Genomic DNA, 19,031 nt, shown 5'->3' with positions numbered 1-19,031 from the left:
AAATGTATTTTGAGATTAAATTTTGGAAATAAAAACTGTAGGATTTGAGTAGGTAGGGTTTCTCTTTCTCTGAAAGAGAAAAAGTGTATAGAAAATGAATATAGGTTTTAGATTATTTAATTGATTGGTATGATCTAGATGTGTAGCTAAAATTTAAGTATGAGTTATATCATGTCAGGAAACTACAGCTCATGTGCTAAATCTGGCCTGCTTATTTTTGTAAGTAAAGTTTTACAGGAATATAGCCACACCCATCTGGTTGCATATTTTCAACAGAGATTGTATTGTCTATAAAGCCTAAGATATTTACCATCTGGTTCTTTTTTCTTTTTTTTGTACTGGGGATTGAACTCACAGGCACTTGATCACTGAGCCACTTCCCCAGCCCTATTTTATATTTTATTTAGAGACAGGGTCTCACTGAGTTGCTTATTAGTGCCTTACTTTTGCTGAGGCTGGCTTTGAACTCTTGATCCTACTGTCTCAGCCTCCCGAGCTGCTGGGATTACAGATGTGTGACACCAGTCTACCATCTGGTTCTTCATAGAAGAAGTTTGGAACTTATGATGATGTATTGATTTCCTAAGGTTGGTCTAACAAATTGCTGGTTTCTTAACCCAACAGAAGTTTAATTCTCTCATAGTTCTAGAAGCCAGAAATCCAAAATTAAGGTATTGGCAGACTCTAGAGGAGGATCCTCCTCCCCTCTTCTTCCTTCTTTTGGTAGTTCTGAGTGTCCCTTGGCTTGTGGAAGCATAATTGCAATCCTGCCTTCATCTTCACTTGATTATCTTCCTTATGTCTGTGTTTCTCTTACCTTTTCTTTTTCAGTCTTTTTTTTTTTTTTTTAATAAGGATAATCCTTATTGTAGTTAGGTTCCACCCTCATTCAGGATGATCTTTTTTCAAGATCTTTAACATTTGTGAAGATAAGGTTATATTCCGAGATTCTGAATGGATATGTATGTGTGTGGAGTAGGGTGGGGGAAGTGCATTACAGTTCCCCAATGCTATTGAAGAACTGGGTTTTGATTTTTTAAACTATATTCTATGTTAAGGATAGCCAGTTTCTGGCAAGTTTCCTTTGGAATCCTATGAAGAATGTACTCTGCAGGAGATGTGCTGAACGTCCAGAGAAGATATTAAATTCACTTTTCAAGGACAGGACAATATAGGCATAGTTGAAACTATAGAACACAGTCTGTATCATACAAATATAAGCAATAGAATAGAGATGGTAAGAGAAAAACTAGTAAACTGTTTACAGGGAAATGATGAAGACTAGCACGTCCAACTTCATATTGTTCTCTGATCTCTTCATGTCTTCCCAACTCTCACCCCTAAAAAAAACAATGAATTTGGAATTTTAATGAAAAATGCTTGGCACCAAAATAAGAATCAATTTTGAGGGATGAGACTTATGGTTATAGCAGTGGGAAAAAATAGGATTCAAAAGAAGTACACAATAAGTAAGTGGTAGAATGGCAGTATAGAATGTATATACCAGTGTATAGAGGAGTGAGCCTATGAATTGGTTCCTATTGGCCTTTGTATTATTGTGGCAGTATAAAAACTATCAATTTAGGCAGGAAAGAAGGCCTGTTTCTACCTCTTTCCTCTTATTATATGGGCACATTTGTAAGGCATAGTTATGATAATAGATATATCTAGGCTGGCATTCCTTGGAAATCTTATCTAGCATATTTGGGCATATTTTGAAATGTTTAAATAGTTATACATGGGTATGATAAAGAATCAAATAATAAGCAAGGGATTCCAGTGATGCTAGTCTGTAATTTGCTAGTCTATATCCTCACCTCTATGCTTAAAACGAAACCTCTGATATCAAAACTTTATGGAGATATCCATAGAATTAAGCAAAAATGATTAGAAGTAATTATCAAAATTAGGGATTGCTAAGGGTAAGCAGTACCAAACTAGCCTAACATATTTTTTTTTGAAAAAAGGATTGGGGATGTAGCTCAATGGTAGAGTGTCCCTGGGTTCAATCCTCGGTACCACCAAACAAAAAAATAAAGAATGGTAGGACCTAAGAGACTGGAAATATACTAAGTGAGCTCTATAACTGTCCCCAACTTACTGCCTAGAGAATTCGGACTATGACACAGGGAAGGGAGATTCAGGAAGATCTTGGCAGTATCTTGTACTGAGGACATGAATCTGGGAGTCTGGGGAGTCATTGTGATGCCCAAACTGCTTCCCCAGTTGTTGGGAGTGTGGGGCACTACCTCCTTCTTTGAGAATACTGATAAATAAAATAACTTCAGGGGCCATATTAATTAAAAGTGAGTTTATTTGCATATAAACATGAAAAGGACAAAACAAAATAAAAAAAAAAACCCAAACGAATAATGGCTTAACCAGATAGTTTATTTCCTCTTTCCAGAAATAAGTCTGGAGATAGGCAGGCTAGGGTTGTGTACTGGCTTCATTGTCATCAGACAACAATGTAGTTTTGGACATTGAGGGTGGCTGGAGCTGTAGTTGTTACTGACATTCCAGGCAACAAGGAGGAAGATGGGGAAAGAGAAAAGGGACCTTATTTGTAGCTGAGTCAGCTCTCTCTCTCTCTCTCTCTCTCTCTCTCTCTCTCTCTCTCTCTCTCTCTCCATATATATATATATATATATATTTGGTCACAGTTATGGAAGCTGGAAGTCCAAGATCAAGATTTTAGCAAAGTAGGTTTCTTGCTTATAGGTGACCACCATCTCATGAAGTACTCATATGACCTCTTTGTGCATGTGGGAGGAGAGCAGGCTCACTGGTGTCTACTTTTATGAGGGCACTAATTCTGTTGGATTATGGATCATTAATCTTAATTACTTCTGTTTGGACCCTGTCTTCATTACAGCCACATGAGGGGTTAGAGCTTCAGCAAGTGAATTTCGTAAGGGAACACAGTTCAGTCCATAGCAGTTGAGAAGTATAATCTTTTAGCTGCGTGCATTACTGCCCCAAATAAAAGAGGTTCTCATTGAGAATAAAGAGGAGGATGGATATTGGTTGGCAACTGGTGGTTATTGCCACAGGTGCTCAACGGAGTTTCCCAGATTGTTAGAGGAGATTGGAATCCTATGGAGTATTCACTGAAGTCAGCTAAGGATGATCTGTATAAATCATGGCATAGAAAGATAAGAGATATTAGGACTATAAAATAGTCCTTTTCTCAAGAAAAATACTATCCTAAAGAGAAAGTCAGGAATTTTTTTCCTCTTTAAAAATATATCTATAGTGTTAGGAGGGCAATTCAATGATAGAGCACTTGACTAGTGTAATTTAGACCCTGAGTTGATTCCAAGTACTGGGGAGGTGGGGAATGTAATTGTAAAACAACATAAACTTTACATCTTTACTGATTTTTACTTTTCACCAGTTGTCTCAATGGAGGTGTTTTCTATTCATATTCTTTCTTTTCTAATCCAATAATGTAGTTTTGGACAGAAATTGATTGATGGTCAGGTTCAGGTCAGGCTTTCAGATAGGTAGTCCAGAGCTTTATCTGCTTGTAGTCCTTCTTTGGAAACCATCAAGATTGTGCTGTTGAAGCCATAGCTGTGCAAGTTTGACTGGAAAACTTGACAGCCCAGTATGAATAAAGACTGAATGAATATGTTGTAGTGTCATGACCATACCTCTCTGCCCTGCTTTTGTGGTTTTCTTAACTCTTTTCCTATTTAAATGAAAAACATGGAACTCTGGGTAGTACTTATGTTTTCCTGTTTACCTGTTTTATTGTCAGCTTTATTGAATTAGAATTTACTTGCCATATAATTCACACATTCAATGTGTCCATGTAGTGTATCCAACACCTCATTCAATTTTTGGACATTTTCATTAGCCCAAGAAGATACCTGGTATGTTTTTTAATTGTCAACCTGTTCACTTTCAAAAATAAAATAAAATAAGGACTTTATCCAAGAACTGTATAGCAGACTAAAAGTAAGCCAAACTATTAGCAGGGATACTCCATGATTCTAAATTTTGATCTTAAAATGATAGAATATTTTAACTGCAGTCTTCTGTATAGTAGACAGTGTGTATATATAAACATATATATGTATATGTATATATATACAAATACATATATGTATATATGTATATATATACAAAATAGTATACAGTATATATACTATACAAAATACATAAATACTATACAAGAATACTATTTAGTAATGAAATATACTAAATATACTATTTAGTAATGGAATATTTCAGTTCTCAAGAATTTTAGCAAGAAGCATTCTATAACTAATATAATGATGTTTGTGATGCCCTATCACCTTTACCATATTCTGTTGGTTAGAAGTAACAGGTCTCATCCACACTCAAAGAGAAGAATTATACAAAAATGTGAAACCAGGAAGGTGGGAATGTTGGGAACACCTAAATCCTGTCTGCCATAGCTATTGCACTAGTCAGTACTTACAAAATGTTGCTTCCAATTCACGAGTAATTTCAATTAACTTTTTTCAGTTACTATCAGCAATAGGCTGGTGTTGCATGTTTCACCAACAATTAAAGTGAGCCATGGAGATGATTTTTACTTGCCAGAGATTGTACTACAATAATTATTATATGTGGAACTCTTTTCTGTTAGAATATTTCCTGGCTGGTTGTCTACTTTATAAAAAAAATTACTGAGAAAATTCCTCTATCCTTGTCTAGATCGAATTCGCATCCTAAAAGGTCAGTACTGGCCTCAACCCTGACCTATATGGTCACTTACGCCACTAATCACTGGGCTTCTTTTAACTCTGGGTGCTAGAGTATCCAATAACGTGAATGAGTATTTTGGACTGGAAAGTACTCCTGTGAACAGAAGCTTGTATTATGACTAATACTGTGAATCTGTTATTTGGAACTCTGCTTCACTAAGTTATTTAGATGGTATGTGCTAATTTTTCAACTATAATCTTGAATGTTGGTCATTATTAATATTAGTATGTATGACTATTCAGGAGGAGAGATTTTAACATTAAAAAATTTTGGGAACATTAAAAGTGGCTACGGAAAACAATATTGATTGGAGAAAATTTTCCAAAATTGGGGGGGGGGACCCTCAAGCATATAATCTTGTCTTTGTTTTATATAATAATTAGAGTTCAAAAGATTCTTGATCATTTAGTATGAAATTGAAAAGTATGGTTTATATTTAATGGACTCCTTGAATTTGCTAGGTTGGTATAGTTACATGCACACGCGCACACATGTGAATCGGAGAGGGAGAGAGACAAATTGATTTTACATTTTTTATTGGATTTATTTTTTTACAAAGTGTGGTTAGAAGTCAATCTTTTGATTTCCAGGTTGAGATTTTGGAGGTGATACTTTATTTAATGCAACTGTAATGAATGAGCTCTTTTTTCCACGAGTAACACATTTTTCAGCCCATTGTTCTATCTATTGAACAAAGACTGAAAAGTTTAATTTTGACTAGCACATGACAGATTTTCTCTTAGAGCCATCTTTCTGTTTATTTCCCCTACCTCAGCATGGTGTTAAGAAAAATAGGGCAATATATTAAGGCATTACTTCCCAAACATTGTCAGAATCACTGAGGGATATTTAAAAATGTTTGACTCCTATCTTTCGATATTCTGATTTGATTACCATAGGGTGATACCTGGGCTTTGGAATAAAAAAAAAATCTCTCCAGGTGATTCTAAGATATAGCCAATTTTGGGTACAGTTTTATTAAACAAAAATTGAGGTTCTGTAATAATTAACTTTGAATAAGATAGAGTAAGCACTTTTGGAAATGAAGTTTACAGCTCCTGGGATGCTTACTTGATAATGTAGTTTTGCAAAGTGTGAAAAAATCTAATATTTGGAAATGAAAACCAATAGCATTAGTTTGATCAGGAAATGGAAATTTGATTTTATAAATGTCATTGATGCTATATGTATAAGCTGCTTAAATTTTCTTAATTTGTTGTATTAAAAAAAAAAAAAAAACACCAAGATGACACAGAAAACCTCCAAAAACCTGGAGGTCAGACTGTTGAAGTAACTTCTAAGAAAAACAGATTCCCCCTCATATTAATCAGTGCTAGCTTAAAAAAAAAAAAAAAAGTTAAAACCTATTTAAAATGTGGAAAAATTGCTTCCCAATATTTTAACAGAGAGAGACTGAGAACACACAGCATTGAGTCATCAGGAAAGCTGAAGATCTCCCCTGAACAGCACTGGGATTTCACTGCAGAGGACTTGAAAGACCTTGGAGAAATTGGACGAGGAGCTTATGGTTCTGTCAACAAAATGGTCCACAAACCAAGTGGGCAAATAATGGCAGTTAAAGTAGGTGATGCCATGATTATTTTCGGTACTTTATTCCACTAGGTGAAATTTCATGGTGCAGTGATACCACTATTGTTTGTTCTTGTATTTCTGATAAAAACGGGTATTAAAAAATTGTTTCTGACTTCTTTGAGATTGTTTTGTATTGAGGTTTTCTTGTTAGTGGCACATTTTCTCTCTCTGGAAACATGAGTGTATGTGTTCATTGAACTTTTGGCATGATGCATTAACAGGTTTTAAACTTCTGGCCCTTCCACTGTCAAGGTGAGTTCAGGCTGGGCGGCTGCACCCCTGGGAGCAGGGCAGTGCTGCTCTGAGCCAGGCGGGAGCTGGAGGAAGAGACAGCACACTGGGCTGGGCAAGGTGCGGGGCTAGGGCTAACAGCAGTCTTACTGAAGGTTTCCTGGAAACCATACACATGCTGTTGCCACTAACCTCAACCTTACTCTGTCCTGACCGGCTCGGCTTCTGTTTGTTTATTTCGTCTTTTCTCAGTACTGCCCTGTTCCCTGGTTTTAAAGTTGTATTGAAATGCATACCTTGTGATAATGCTGTCACATTCTATCCTTATTGTGAGTGTCATGCCACTTAATATGTTCATTTAAAAAAAAAAAAAAAGACCAGAAAGAGATTTGACCTATAGACTGTACCTGGCAGGCTTATCTTGATATCCATCTGCTCCAATTAGGTTTGTGTAATTGTGTTTATTTATTTGTTCAAATATTTAACATGCATTTGTTCTGTGTAAGATATTTTAAGAAAATCAGCAATGTGGGGGGTGGTTTAAAAAGAAAAAACAATAAAGGGAAGATGAGGCAATACCCTCACTGCCTTTCCTGTGAATTGAAATTCCTATGGTTGTCAGTTGAGAATATAGGCAACCTAAGCTAATCATCATCCTGTTAATTCCCTTTTGTAGAGTTTTTCAAAGTGACTTGCTGATATGAGGTTCTCGGGTTTTTATTTGACATTTGAGAGTGGGCTTGTATCATACTAATTGAAAATGCTTTCTGTGTGGAGGTCAATTGTAAACAAAATCTTCATGGAAATTGTTAGTTTCCTTCATTGTTGACTACTTCTCTCTGCTCTTGGGTCATTAAAAGCAATGTTAAATTAGTGGTAGGGGAAAATTTGATTCTTTGTAGAGGTTTTTGTTTTTGATCATAATTTTACAATGTGAGAACTAATGATCTTTTTTAAAAAAAGATGTGTATGTACACAAAACTGCATATAACCTGCAGACCTCTAAAGGTATACAGGCTAAGACCTCTGCTCAAATATCCCTTTAGATAATATATTGCTTTTCTTGAAATGTAAAATGATTTCTCTATTCTTATTTTGTGTTATTACAGTGTTAGTGGGAAAAGAGTCATGTAGACTCTTTTTGTTGAGTGTTGCATTGTCCTTACACACTATGCATGCCGTGTCGTTATGTATTGTGCATTTGGTTTCAGTTGATGGAGTCTTAAGGGAAAATTTTTGTACGTGAAGTTCTAAAAACTTTTCTCCCAGGTATAAGGGAAAGTACTTTTAAAGAACTATTTCCTGTTTTTTTTTTTTTTTTTCGGATTGTGTTGGGTGTACTTAAACTATGTTGATCAATATTATAAATTGTTATAGTAATATGGATGGAATTTAACTGTGGTTAAAGGTTTTAAAGTAAAAAATGATACGTTTTTCACATTTTAAAGTTTTTTTCAGTGATTAATTTTATTATATTTGGAGTTATAGAAAACTCAAATTTTGAAGAAATTTAAGAATGAAAAAATGAAATTGTTGTCCAAAATTCATAGTCTGATTTTATTAGTGACTACTGTGAGATTCCTAGTTGGAATGCTAATGTAAATCCCAACTCATAAGAAATGCTTCAAAGATAGTCATGGGACCTATAAACAGTCAACGTCAAATTTGTACCCATTAGGTGTTACTTTCTTAAATACCTTAGCAAGCAAAACAGGGATGGGAGAGTGTGGCAGTATGACATATCAGTTAACATATAGATGGAGTGTATCATTGGATTTCATAACTTAATACTGGAATAATAAGTCTCTTGTATTAATATAATTATTATTTGATATTATTATTTCAGTTGGTGAATTTTAAAATGTATTTGTAGTTGATTTCTTTAGAGAAGTCTAGTCTTTTATCATACCTGAGAGAGTTTGTTTCTTTAACATTTAGGCATACAGACCAGTTGGACAAGCATAATTGTGCAGAAGCAAAATGTGATTAAGGATGAGTGAGATTTGACACATTATATATAATATTGTTGAACAATGGTTCACACTGCTGAAAACTTTCTATTAGTGAAATGAGAAACATCCTTGAAGTAGCTTCATGTTAACATATTAGTATGCATTTTGAGAATTTAGAGTACTTTCTTAGGTGTTAAGCCTGTCCTAGAAACTATCCTTAATATTTACTTACAGTAGGCTGGGTACAATAGCTCAGGCCTTTGATCCCCGGAACTCAGAAGGCTGAGGCGGGAGAATTCTGAGTTCAAGGCAATCCTCAGCAACTTAGACCCTGTCACAGAATAAAAATACAAAAGGGCCTGGGGTTGTAGCTCAATGGTAGACTACCCCTGGGTTCAATTCCTAGTACTACCTCTCCGCACACACATACATACACACACAAAAAGAAAGAACCATATAATAGCTGTACAAAAGTAAACCATGTAATTAGCCTGATTTTTTGTTTTGTTTTGTTTTTTGTTTATTGGCTTTTTTTTAAGTTTGGAGGAAATCCTTCCCTTAATATATTTTGCCATATATAAAAAATATTTGAAAAAGATGACCTCTCAGTTACCAGAAATAATTATCTTAGACTTAATCTAAAAATCAATTAAGATATAATATATAATAAATCAGGTTTAGTGAGGTAACAAATAGTGTATGTAAAAGATTTCTTCATGTGTTGTCTGAGGACAGTTTCCTAGGCTTCCAGTGATGTTCTGTGTTAGGATATCAGATATGGACATTTTTAATCTCTCAGTTTAAATTGCACATACCTGGGGAGAGTGGTCTTGCTCATTGATTTGTGGGAATAATATAATGTTAGTTTTTCTACCTATGTCTGAATGACTGAGCCCCAGGACTGCCTAGGACAAAAACATGTTGTCACTGGGTCTTCTAAAGCTTAGGGAGGGCAACTGTCTGCTCTGACTAGGTACTTACTCATGGTTTTGATCAGCATCCTCTATAAATTTTGCTTAATGACCCCTTGTTTTAATTTAAAATGTTTTAAACTAATACATAAAACATGAAAGTTGTGCATATTAATGGGGTAATGTGATGTTTCAAAATATATATACATTGTGTAATGTTTTAAATCAGGTTAAACATATCTGTTTATTGAAACATTTATCATTCATTTATGGTGAAAACATTCAAAATTCTTTCTTCCAACTTTTTGAAATATATAGCTCACTTACAGTCATCCCACTGTACGTATAATAGCACACAAGAGTTTCTGACTACTATCTAAGTGTAACTTAGTATCTGTTGATCAATTGTTCCCCATCTGTTCCTTTCTCCTACTCTTTCTAATCTCTGGTAACTACCATTATACTTTCAACTTATATGAGATCAACAATTTTATATTTCACATGAGTGAGATTATGAGGTAATAATCTTTATGTGCCTGGCTTATTTCACTTTATATGTTGAACTTTAGTTCCAACCATGTTTTTGTGGCTGACAGGATTTCATTCCTTTTTATGCCTGAATTGTATTGCATGGTGTACATATACCTCATTTTCTTTATTCATTCATCAGTTGATGTACTTAGGTTGTTTCCATTTTTTTAAAATTTAATTATAAATAAAAAACTTTGGAATTTTTATTATGAATTGTGCTGCAGTTAATGTAGGAGTTAATTACCCCTACTTTATATGATGGTGGGGTGAATACTGAATGAAAAAATGAGACTGAACAACCAATGTCTTTTAGGGATAAAGTAGATATCTCTGTGTAGTTATCTAGAAGTAGTAGTATGGTAAAACCCAGTGCTCAGGCCCAGTGTTTGAAGAAGCAACAGTCGAGACTAGAATTCTAAGTTAGGTTTATAGAAATTTAGCTCTAGTAGAAACACACAGCAGCTTTTTTTTAGGTGATTATAATTAAGATGTCAAAGTGAATTCCAGGATAGAGGAGAGAGGACTTAGAATAGGTGAAGTATTGCAGTTCAGATCCATGGACTGAAATTCAGTGGAATTACAAACACAGATTGTTAATAGAAGAATGACTGAGAGGATATAGTGAATCCTACATGTCTAGAGTATCAACTTCCTTGCTATTTTCTAACAGACTGCTGTCCTAATTGACTTACTGAAGTTATGCATGCCCTTTTTATGTTCTTAGGCTATGAAGGAAAAACCAGGGGAGAGTGGAAATGTAAACATGAAAGTGAGAGGGAATATAAGGTAATAAAGTCTTTGTGGTGAAAGATGGCAGGCAGCAAAACCTGAATTTTTATCTAAAGGGTTAATGCCAGAGTAAAGCTGTAATTTCTTTGGAGAATGAAACTAGTATTGGGTAAGAAGGTAGGAATGGTGAGGTTACCTGGTGAGGACTTAACAGAAAAACAAATCTGTTGTTAGAGGTTAGGTGCTTAGACCAGACTGAGATAGTGATGAGGCCATGTATGTAAGGGCTTCAGGTGGTTCTTTTTCCCCCTGTTGTTGGTGATCTGCTTAATTAGTCCTGTTCCTTCTACCTTCAACTTTATTCTTTCATCTCTCCTTCTTTTTCATTGATATAAGAGTTCCAGATCCTACGTGGTTGCTTGATCTCTGGTGTTTAATTTTGATGTCAGCATCATTGAGACCTAGCTTAACTCCAGTGCATGATAGGAAGGACTAGAGCCTTCTACTGACAGTATCAGCAGCCCACAGGTTAGACTTGCCCTAAGCAAAATGTCACTTATATCTGCTGATTAGGTAGGCATCCTAGTTGCAGATTATATGTCAAGTATGAGAAGTCAGGGATCAGGAAAGCACAGCTTAGCTTGTTTTCCACCACAGTGGGTCCATGCCACTCCTGTCAGAGGTTTGTTGCTGTGTGATTTTGGTGGGATTGTGATGGTCAATAATGATTGAGGGAATTGCATTTTAGTGTTTTAAATATTGGTCTTTGCATAATGTCCTAAAAATACTAGAATGATATTTGACAGGGATGGCCTTAAATTGGAAAAGCTCCTTTTTGATGACGTGTAGTGCTTTGTGAGACAGTTGAAAGACCATAGTGATGATGTTCAATTGTCCAAATCATTTGTGAGATGAAGAAATAATGGCTATGTTGTTTCGAATAGAGAATGGTTCTATTATCTTATACTCTTTTAGTTGGCCATATCATGATATCATGTGGTTTAATTAAAACCCATAACTGGACATGGTGGTACAGGCCTGTAATACCAGCTACTCTGTAGGCTGAGGCAGGAGGATTGCAAGTTTAAAACCAGCCTGGGCAATTTAGGGAGATGGTCTCAAAAATAAAAAGAGGTGGGGGTGTAACTCATTGGTAGAACTCTTGCCTAGCATATACCAGGTTTCATCCCTGGTGCAGTAGCAAGAAAAAAAGGATGGAAAGAAAGAAGGGATGAATTAATCTGTGATTGACAAGACCTTTTTTTAAAATTTTTTTTACCCTAATATTGCTTATTAAGTGTTGTATTTTATATAAAAAGTGTAAGTGAAATGTTTCTGAAAATGGGTCAATTCCAGGGATGTGGCACAGTTGCCTTCAGTTAGCCTTGATTTTTTGAACTAAATGTGTGCTTCCTTTGTTGTTGTTCAAGGCAGAGTTTTTCAGATGGGGTTCTTTCTAAAAAGAATTGTATATGAAACTCTTAGCTTTTCATCACTGTGACCAAAATACCTGACACAAACAACTTGGAGGAGGAAAGGTTTATTTTGGCTTATGGTTTCAGAAGTTTCAGTCCATGGTTGGCTAGCTCCATTGCTGAACATCATAATGGAAGGTCATGATATGCTCATCTCATGCAGGGGAGAGAGAGAGGGGCGGGGGAGGTAGAGAGAGAGAGAGAGAGGTAAAGAGAGAGAAATAGAACAAAGAGAGCAGGCATGAAAAATATCCTTCCAGGACATGCCCCACCAACTTACTTCCTCCAAACTAGGCCCCGCTTCCAAAAATTTCCACCACCTCCCCATAATATCATCAGATTAGTAATCCACTAGTGAATTAATCCACTGATGTGGTGAGAGCTTTCATGATCCAATCACTTCTCAAAAGCCCCATCTGTGATGGAAGGAAACTGCTCATCTCATGCTGTAGGAGAGAGAGAGAGAGAGAGAAAGAGAGAGAGGGAGGGAGGGAGGGGGAGAGGGAGAGGGAGAGGGAGAGAGAGAAACAAGCCTTCAATGCTCATCTCATGCAGCAGGAGAGAGAGAGAGAGAGAGAGAGAGAGAGAGAGAGAGAGAGAGAGAGAGAGAGAGAGAGAAACAAGCCTTCAACACATGAATCTTTCTGGGACACAATATCCAAACCATAACAAATCCCTAAATTAAATAGTTAACATCAGTGTTAGAGGTGTAGTACAGGAGACAGAGTATGTGCTGAGCCTGTTGATGTACACGTGGGAGGGACTGGGGATGTAGCTTAGTGGTAAGAGCACACCCTTAGCATGCATGAGGCTCTGGGTTCAGTCCTTTGCACACATATCAATATAATAAAAGATGGGAAGTAGAAATTGAACGTACACATTGGAAGTCATCAGGGGGCATCATCTTAGAGGAAACTTAGGAGCATTAGGACAGTTTGGGAATGGTTGCCCTAGGAATTTTAATCATCCATTACGTGTTTCTAAATATGTAGTTTCTGAAACCTTCTACTGTCACTTCATTGACCTAACTGAATTATGACATTAGACTACATTCTACCTTATTTAAGTGCTTAGAGAAAAACCTGCCTTATTACACCCCCCCCCCACTCTAAATAGGGGACATCTGAACTAAATTGTTGTCTTTTGGCAATAGCTCTGAAATTAGTTATTTATCAGATTTGTATTGTCATTTTTACTTTGTTGTCATGGGTACTGAGGTCCTTAAATTTTTCAGTGCTAAGATTAACATTGTATTCTTTAAATATGTATGATATAGTTAGTAAACAGGAAGTAGATACCATCCTTATCAAGGCTTATCAAGCTTGTTCCTTAAAGCTTTGTACTCAGGGCAGATTTTCCCATTAAGTAGTGAAACATGCCTTTGGAACTGATCTCTGATAGTGCATAGCAGAGGATATGAAAAAGGAATTAACTGGGCCTCAGTATCCCTAGTGAAAAGAATGGGAGGTACTACTTACTGTTAATGAATTAATGTGGCTAAGATACAACTGGGAGTTCATTAAATTGATTTCAAAGACTTGGATGATTTGGGGGTTAATCAGCATCCTTTCTGCTGGTCTTTAGTAAAAGCATATGTCTTCATAATTTTTAAAAAATTGACTTCACAGACACTATTTGTCACTTTTTGACAGGAAAGCAAATTTTGCATGTGATCAACATTCCTAATACCTTGCTTTTTAAACTATTTGTTTTGGCTAATATTGCCATCTGCTTTGATTTTATTAATGATGGCATTGTGAGATGTCATGGATTTTTTTTTGTGTGTGTGTGTGTATGTGTGTTATTTGTGTGGAAGACAATAACAAGAATGAATTTACACAGCAAGGTTGTGAGTCTTACTGTATCTGTGGAATGTAGAATCTTTGTTTTACAAATTAAGAAAATTAGAATTCTAAGATTTCCTGTGGCCCTGTAGAAAATGTTAGTACATCTATACTGTAGTGGTTTCCAGAATTTTACATATTTGTATTAGAACTGAATTTTGGACATTTTTGCTGAGAAAGCAGCATTTGTAAGGATCAGAATAGTGGAGACGCTTTGGAGTCTGAGTTGTACCCCCTTTTATATATATATATATTTTTAATTGGTTGTTCAAAACCTTACAAAGCTCTTGACATATCATATTTCATGCATTAGCTACAAGTGAGTTATGAACTCCCATTTTTACCCCAAATACAGATTGCAGAATCACATCGGTTACACATCCACATTTTTACATAATGCGATACTAGTAACTGTTGTATTCTGCTACCTTTCCTATCCTCTACTATCCCCCCTCCCCTCCCCTCTTGCCACAGTCTAGCTGGGCACAGAATTACGAGCCACTCAAGCAGGAACAAAACTTTATTTTTTGAAAATGCCGCCAATATTCCGTACGAGCCCAGCAAGCAAAGCGGTCCACCCACGCTCCGGAACCGGAGCCCAGGACCTCCCCCGGAATTCCCTCCTACTATCCTTCCCCAACCAATGGGAACTCTCCAGGAGTCCCTAACATGAGTCCCCTAGCAGGCCAAGGTGAACCGCAGGAGTCCAATTTCCATATGAATGTAAATTTTAACATAATCATATCATCTCAGTGGCTAGCTGGCGTCACCTTACAACCAAAAAGTGCCATGCATCATATTATTTGGTTGTGGCTCCTAGCACCCTCCCATCTTCTCTTTCTATCCCATCTACTGTAATTTATTTCTCTCCTTGTTTATTTTCCAATTCCCCTCACAACCTCTTATATGTAATTTTGTATAACAGTGAGGGTCTCTCTCCATTTCCATGCAATTCCCCTTTTCTCTCCCTTTCCCTCCCACCTCATGTCTCTGTTTAATGTTAATCTTTTCTTCCTGCTCTTCCTCCCTTCTCTATTCTTAGTTGCTCTCATTATATCAAAGAAGACATTTGGTATTTGTTTTTTAGGGATTGGCTAGCTTCACTAAGCATAATCTGCTCTAGTGCCATCCATTTCCCTGCGAATTTCATGATTTTGTCATTTTTTAGTGCTGCGTAATACTCCATGGTGTATAGATGCCACATTTTTAATCCATTCATCCATTGAAGGGAATCTGGGTTGGTTCCACAGTCTAGCTATTGTGAATTGTGCTGCTGTGGACATCGATGTGGCAGTATCCTTGTAGTGTGCTCTTTTAAGGTCTTCAGGGAATAGTCCGAGAAGGGCAATAGCTGGGTCAAATGGTGGTTCCATTCCCAGCTTTCCCAGGAATCTCCACACTGCTTTCCAAATTGGCCGCACCAATTTGCAGTCCCACCAGCAATGTACAAGAGTACCCTTTTCCCCACATCCTCTCCAGCACTTGTTGTTGTTTGACTTCATAATGGCTGCCAATCTTACTGGAGTGAGATGGTATCTTAGGGTGGTTTTGATTTGCATTTCTCTGATTGCTAGAGATGGTGAGCATTTGTTCATGTACTTGTTGATTGATTGTATGTCCTCCTCTGAGAAGTGTCTGTTCAGGTCCTTGGCCCATTTGTTGATTGGATTATTTGTTGTCTTATTGTCTAATTTTTTGAGTTCTTTGTATACTCTGGATATTAGGGCTCTATCTGAAGTGTGAGGAGTAAAAATTTGTTCCCAGGATGCAGGCTCCCTATTTACCTCTCTTATTGTTTCTCTTGCTGTGAAAAAACTTTTCAGTTTAAGTAAGTCCCATTTGTTGATTCTTGCTATTAACTCTTGTGCTATGGGTGTCCTATTAAGGAATTTGGAGCCAGACCCCACAATATGTAGATCAGAGCCAACTTTTTCTTCTATCAGATGCAGAGTCTCTGATTTGATATCAAGGTCCTTGATCCATTTTGAGTTAACCTTTGTGCATGGTGAGAGGAGGGGATTCAGTTTCATTTTGTTGCATATGGATTTCCAGTTTTCCCAACACCATTTGTTGAAGATGCTATCCTTACTCCATTGCATGCTTTTAGCCCCTTTATCAAATATAAGATAGTTGTAACTTTGTGGATTAGTCTCTGTATCCTCTATTCTGTACCATTGGTCCACCCGCCTGTTTTGGTACCAGTACCCCTTTTATATTTTCTTCACAGACACTTTAGGAAGGTTTTTGACAAGGGATGTTTAATGAATATTTATGACATAGCAGTATTGGTGCTTGTTGATCACAGGAACTGGGCACATTTTCTTTTTTTGGTGGTTAGGGATTGAACACAAGGCTTTGCACACGCTGAGCACATACTCTGTCTCCTGTGCTACACCTCTAACCCCTTGGATGCATCTTCAAAATATCATAATAATGATATTCATTAAGATAATATTGTTATTTTCATCTTTTGATTTTAAATGTAATACTGTTAAAACTTAACTGTATCATTCTTTATTTTCTGCGGTACAGAGTTCTACCTAAGATCCCATGTAATATGTTTGCTCATGTACCAGTAGGATTTCTGTGTGGGTGATATTAACCAATGTTTTCCTTGTCCAAAAGGCAGACAGTTCTCATTACAGGGATCTTTGGTTTTGTCACAGAGTGTTCTAGCTATCTTCCTAATTAGCAAAACATTTGACAGTTGCTTTGACACATGGGATACATATACTCTGGTACCCTTAGATGACAGTAAGAGTTTACGTAGAGGAATGAGCCACATGCACTGAAATATGAGCTTTACTCTTCAGTATAAAACCATTGTGGGTGTTGTATATGCTGCATTCTCTGTTTTCAATCCCCTGAAAAGAAAGTTCAATGAAGTTTCACTATCACTAAAATTTGCTTTTGGATATTATTTTGATGATAAAATAAGGATTCTATGGTTGTATAAAGTTATATAGAAAGAGAAGCATGTGTAACATAGTCGATATATTTTGCCTTTCAGGCATTACATTTTTGTTTAAAAGGAAACATTTGGCTGATTTGAGAATAAAATGCAATTGAGTATTTAACACTGTAAAGATAAATCATTTTATGATGATATTAATTAATATCATCTACTGAACTTAATGTTTTTCTTCAAGCTTTCCCTTAGCACCTTGATTGGAGCTGGAGTCAAGAAATATTATTTTTGTTGTAGGTAGGATATTAAAGGATATCTGTCATTAAGGGAAAAAAACAAAGAAAAATGAGCTTTAGCTGACGGTGATAGCATGATTCATATAGTTTTGCTGGTGTTCTGAGTTTGGTTGGTGATAAATTTAAAATGGTAGTGTTCCTTGATAATGGACTTATAGTACCTTGCATCTTTTTATCCCATTCAAATTGTTTCATTCACTGCCTAGAGTAATCTCTAAAGTCCTGTACTGATTTCTTCTATAGTAACTGAATCCATCAACTTGCTGAGTTTCATTGTGTGCATGCCTTATTTCTAATCAAAGAACTCACCTCTCTTTTGCTTTGGAGTACTCTTACCTTATTCCTACCATATTCTAAGCACCTTGAGGATGAACTTGGGCCTCAAGGATATGAGTCTTCTACTTCACTGTTAATACCTTGAAAGATTGCCCTCTGTACCCTCAGCCATACAGAAACCTGACAAGAATTGATCATGTTAGGATTTAGAGACCTTATCTGCCAGGATTGTAGTCATAGTCTTCCACATTAGTTTTCCCATTTCTTCTGCTCCCCCCGGCCTCATTTCTCCCATACCTTTTTTTTTTTTTCATTTTAAAGCAAATATTGTATCAGAATTAATAGTCATTTTGTAAAGTTTGTTGCTATTTTCAAGTCATTGCTTTCTTAGGTCATTTCTTGATTCCTGGATGTTTGCTGATGACTCATATCCTTTTTACATGGAGTATTCACATTCTAGGAACTGACATCTGTCATACACACTATGGAACTACTGTTTTAAATTAAGAGCATGTGTGATTTATCACCAATTATCCTAACTCTGAGTCTTTTGAATATATAATGACCTCTTTTCTCTTTCTTCAACAGGAATGGGATCAGGTAATCCTGAATGTCTTCTCACACACAGTACAGATAGAGCTTGTCATCTATTTAACCTTTTCTGATAGCTTGATTTAGTGGAAAGAAAAACTCTTAGTTGATCTGATGATAGTCAGTAGTTGTCACATCAGGACGCAAGGAGTTACACAATGGTCATTTCAAGCAGGCCTTGGTGCTTTGTTATATGGGACATGCCTTACCTTTCTAGCAACTGAGAGATAGATCTAAGAACCCCAAGATATCAGGGTTAACTGTGAATGAGTGTGTGGCAAGGACCACTATCAGAATCAGATAGGTGTTTATTTAGTGTCTAAAACAAAATGGTCTTCGGTGACCTGCTTTTTGCTACCAACTTTGTGAGTCTTATTCTTTCCTATGGTGGGAATCAAACCCAGCGCCTCCTACATGCTAGCCAAGCACTCTACCACTGAGAGTGTCTGTTATTTTGCTTCTTCTGCAGTTTCATCCTTAACCATTATATGGTCAGCATTCCTTCCTTTTCTGTTTGCCACATTTGAGTCTTCCAGTTTTACCACCTAATAGTGATTGGTTTATCATCGTATTCTTTCCCTCTATTCCCTCTCCCTATTTCTCTCCATCCCTGAAAATAGATTAAAAAATGGAGCGGGCAGGGGAGTCACCATTATGACTAGAATATGTCATATTCCTCAGAGTATATACACTGCTTATTACCATCTTCTTGTTTTCTTCTTTCTCTTTGGCCTTCCCACCACCAGGTCCTTCAGTGAATTGTTTTATTATTTTCCCCCAAATAATAATAATTTTCCCTTTCCATTATAACAATGTGTCTTAATCTACTTGAAAGTTCTTCATACTTATTGATGTTAGTTTTGTCACTGGCTATTCTTCCCTGATGAATACCAGTAAATTGTGTGTCCAAGGTGAGGTTGAAAGGGTTTAGACAGGTTAGAGAATCATGTCAGC

General features: G+C 36.4%; 1 protein-coding gene across 3 annotated transcripts in view; it reads left to right on the top strand.

The window, feature by feature from the left end:
• Window positions 1–19,031, top strand: part of MAP2K4 (mitogen-activated protein kinase kinase 4) — a 132,520-nt gene that overhangs the window by 50,268 nt on the left and 63,221 nt on the right. For all 3 annotated transcript variants that reach the window (XM_081270168.1, XM_081270166.1, XM_081270167.1), the window contains one exon: window positions 6,147–6,321. In XM_081270168.1, the coding sequence (XP_081126294.1) occupies window positions 6,147–6,321 (175 nt within the window). The remainder of the gene's footprint in view (window positions 1–6,146; window positions 6,322–19,031) is intronic.

This window comes from Spermophilus citellus (assembly GCF_964194105.1).
Source record: "Spermophilus citellus genome assembly, chromosome: 17".
NCBI classification, from domain to species: Eukaryota; Metazoa; Chordata; class Mammalia; order Rodentia; family Sciuridae; genus Spermophilus; species Spermophilus citellus.
This window is presented reverse-complemented; position numbering and strand designations above follow the sequence as displayed.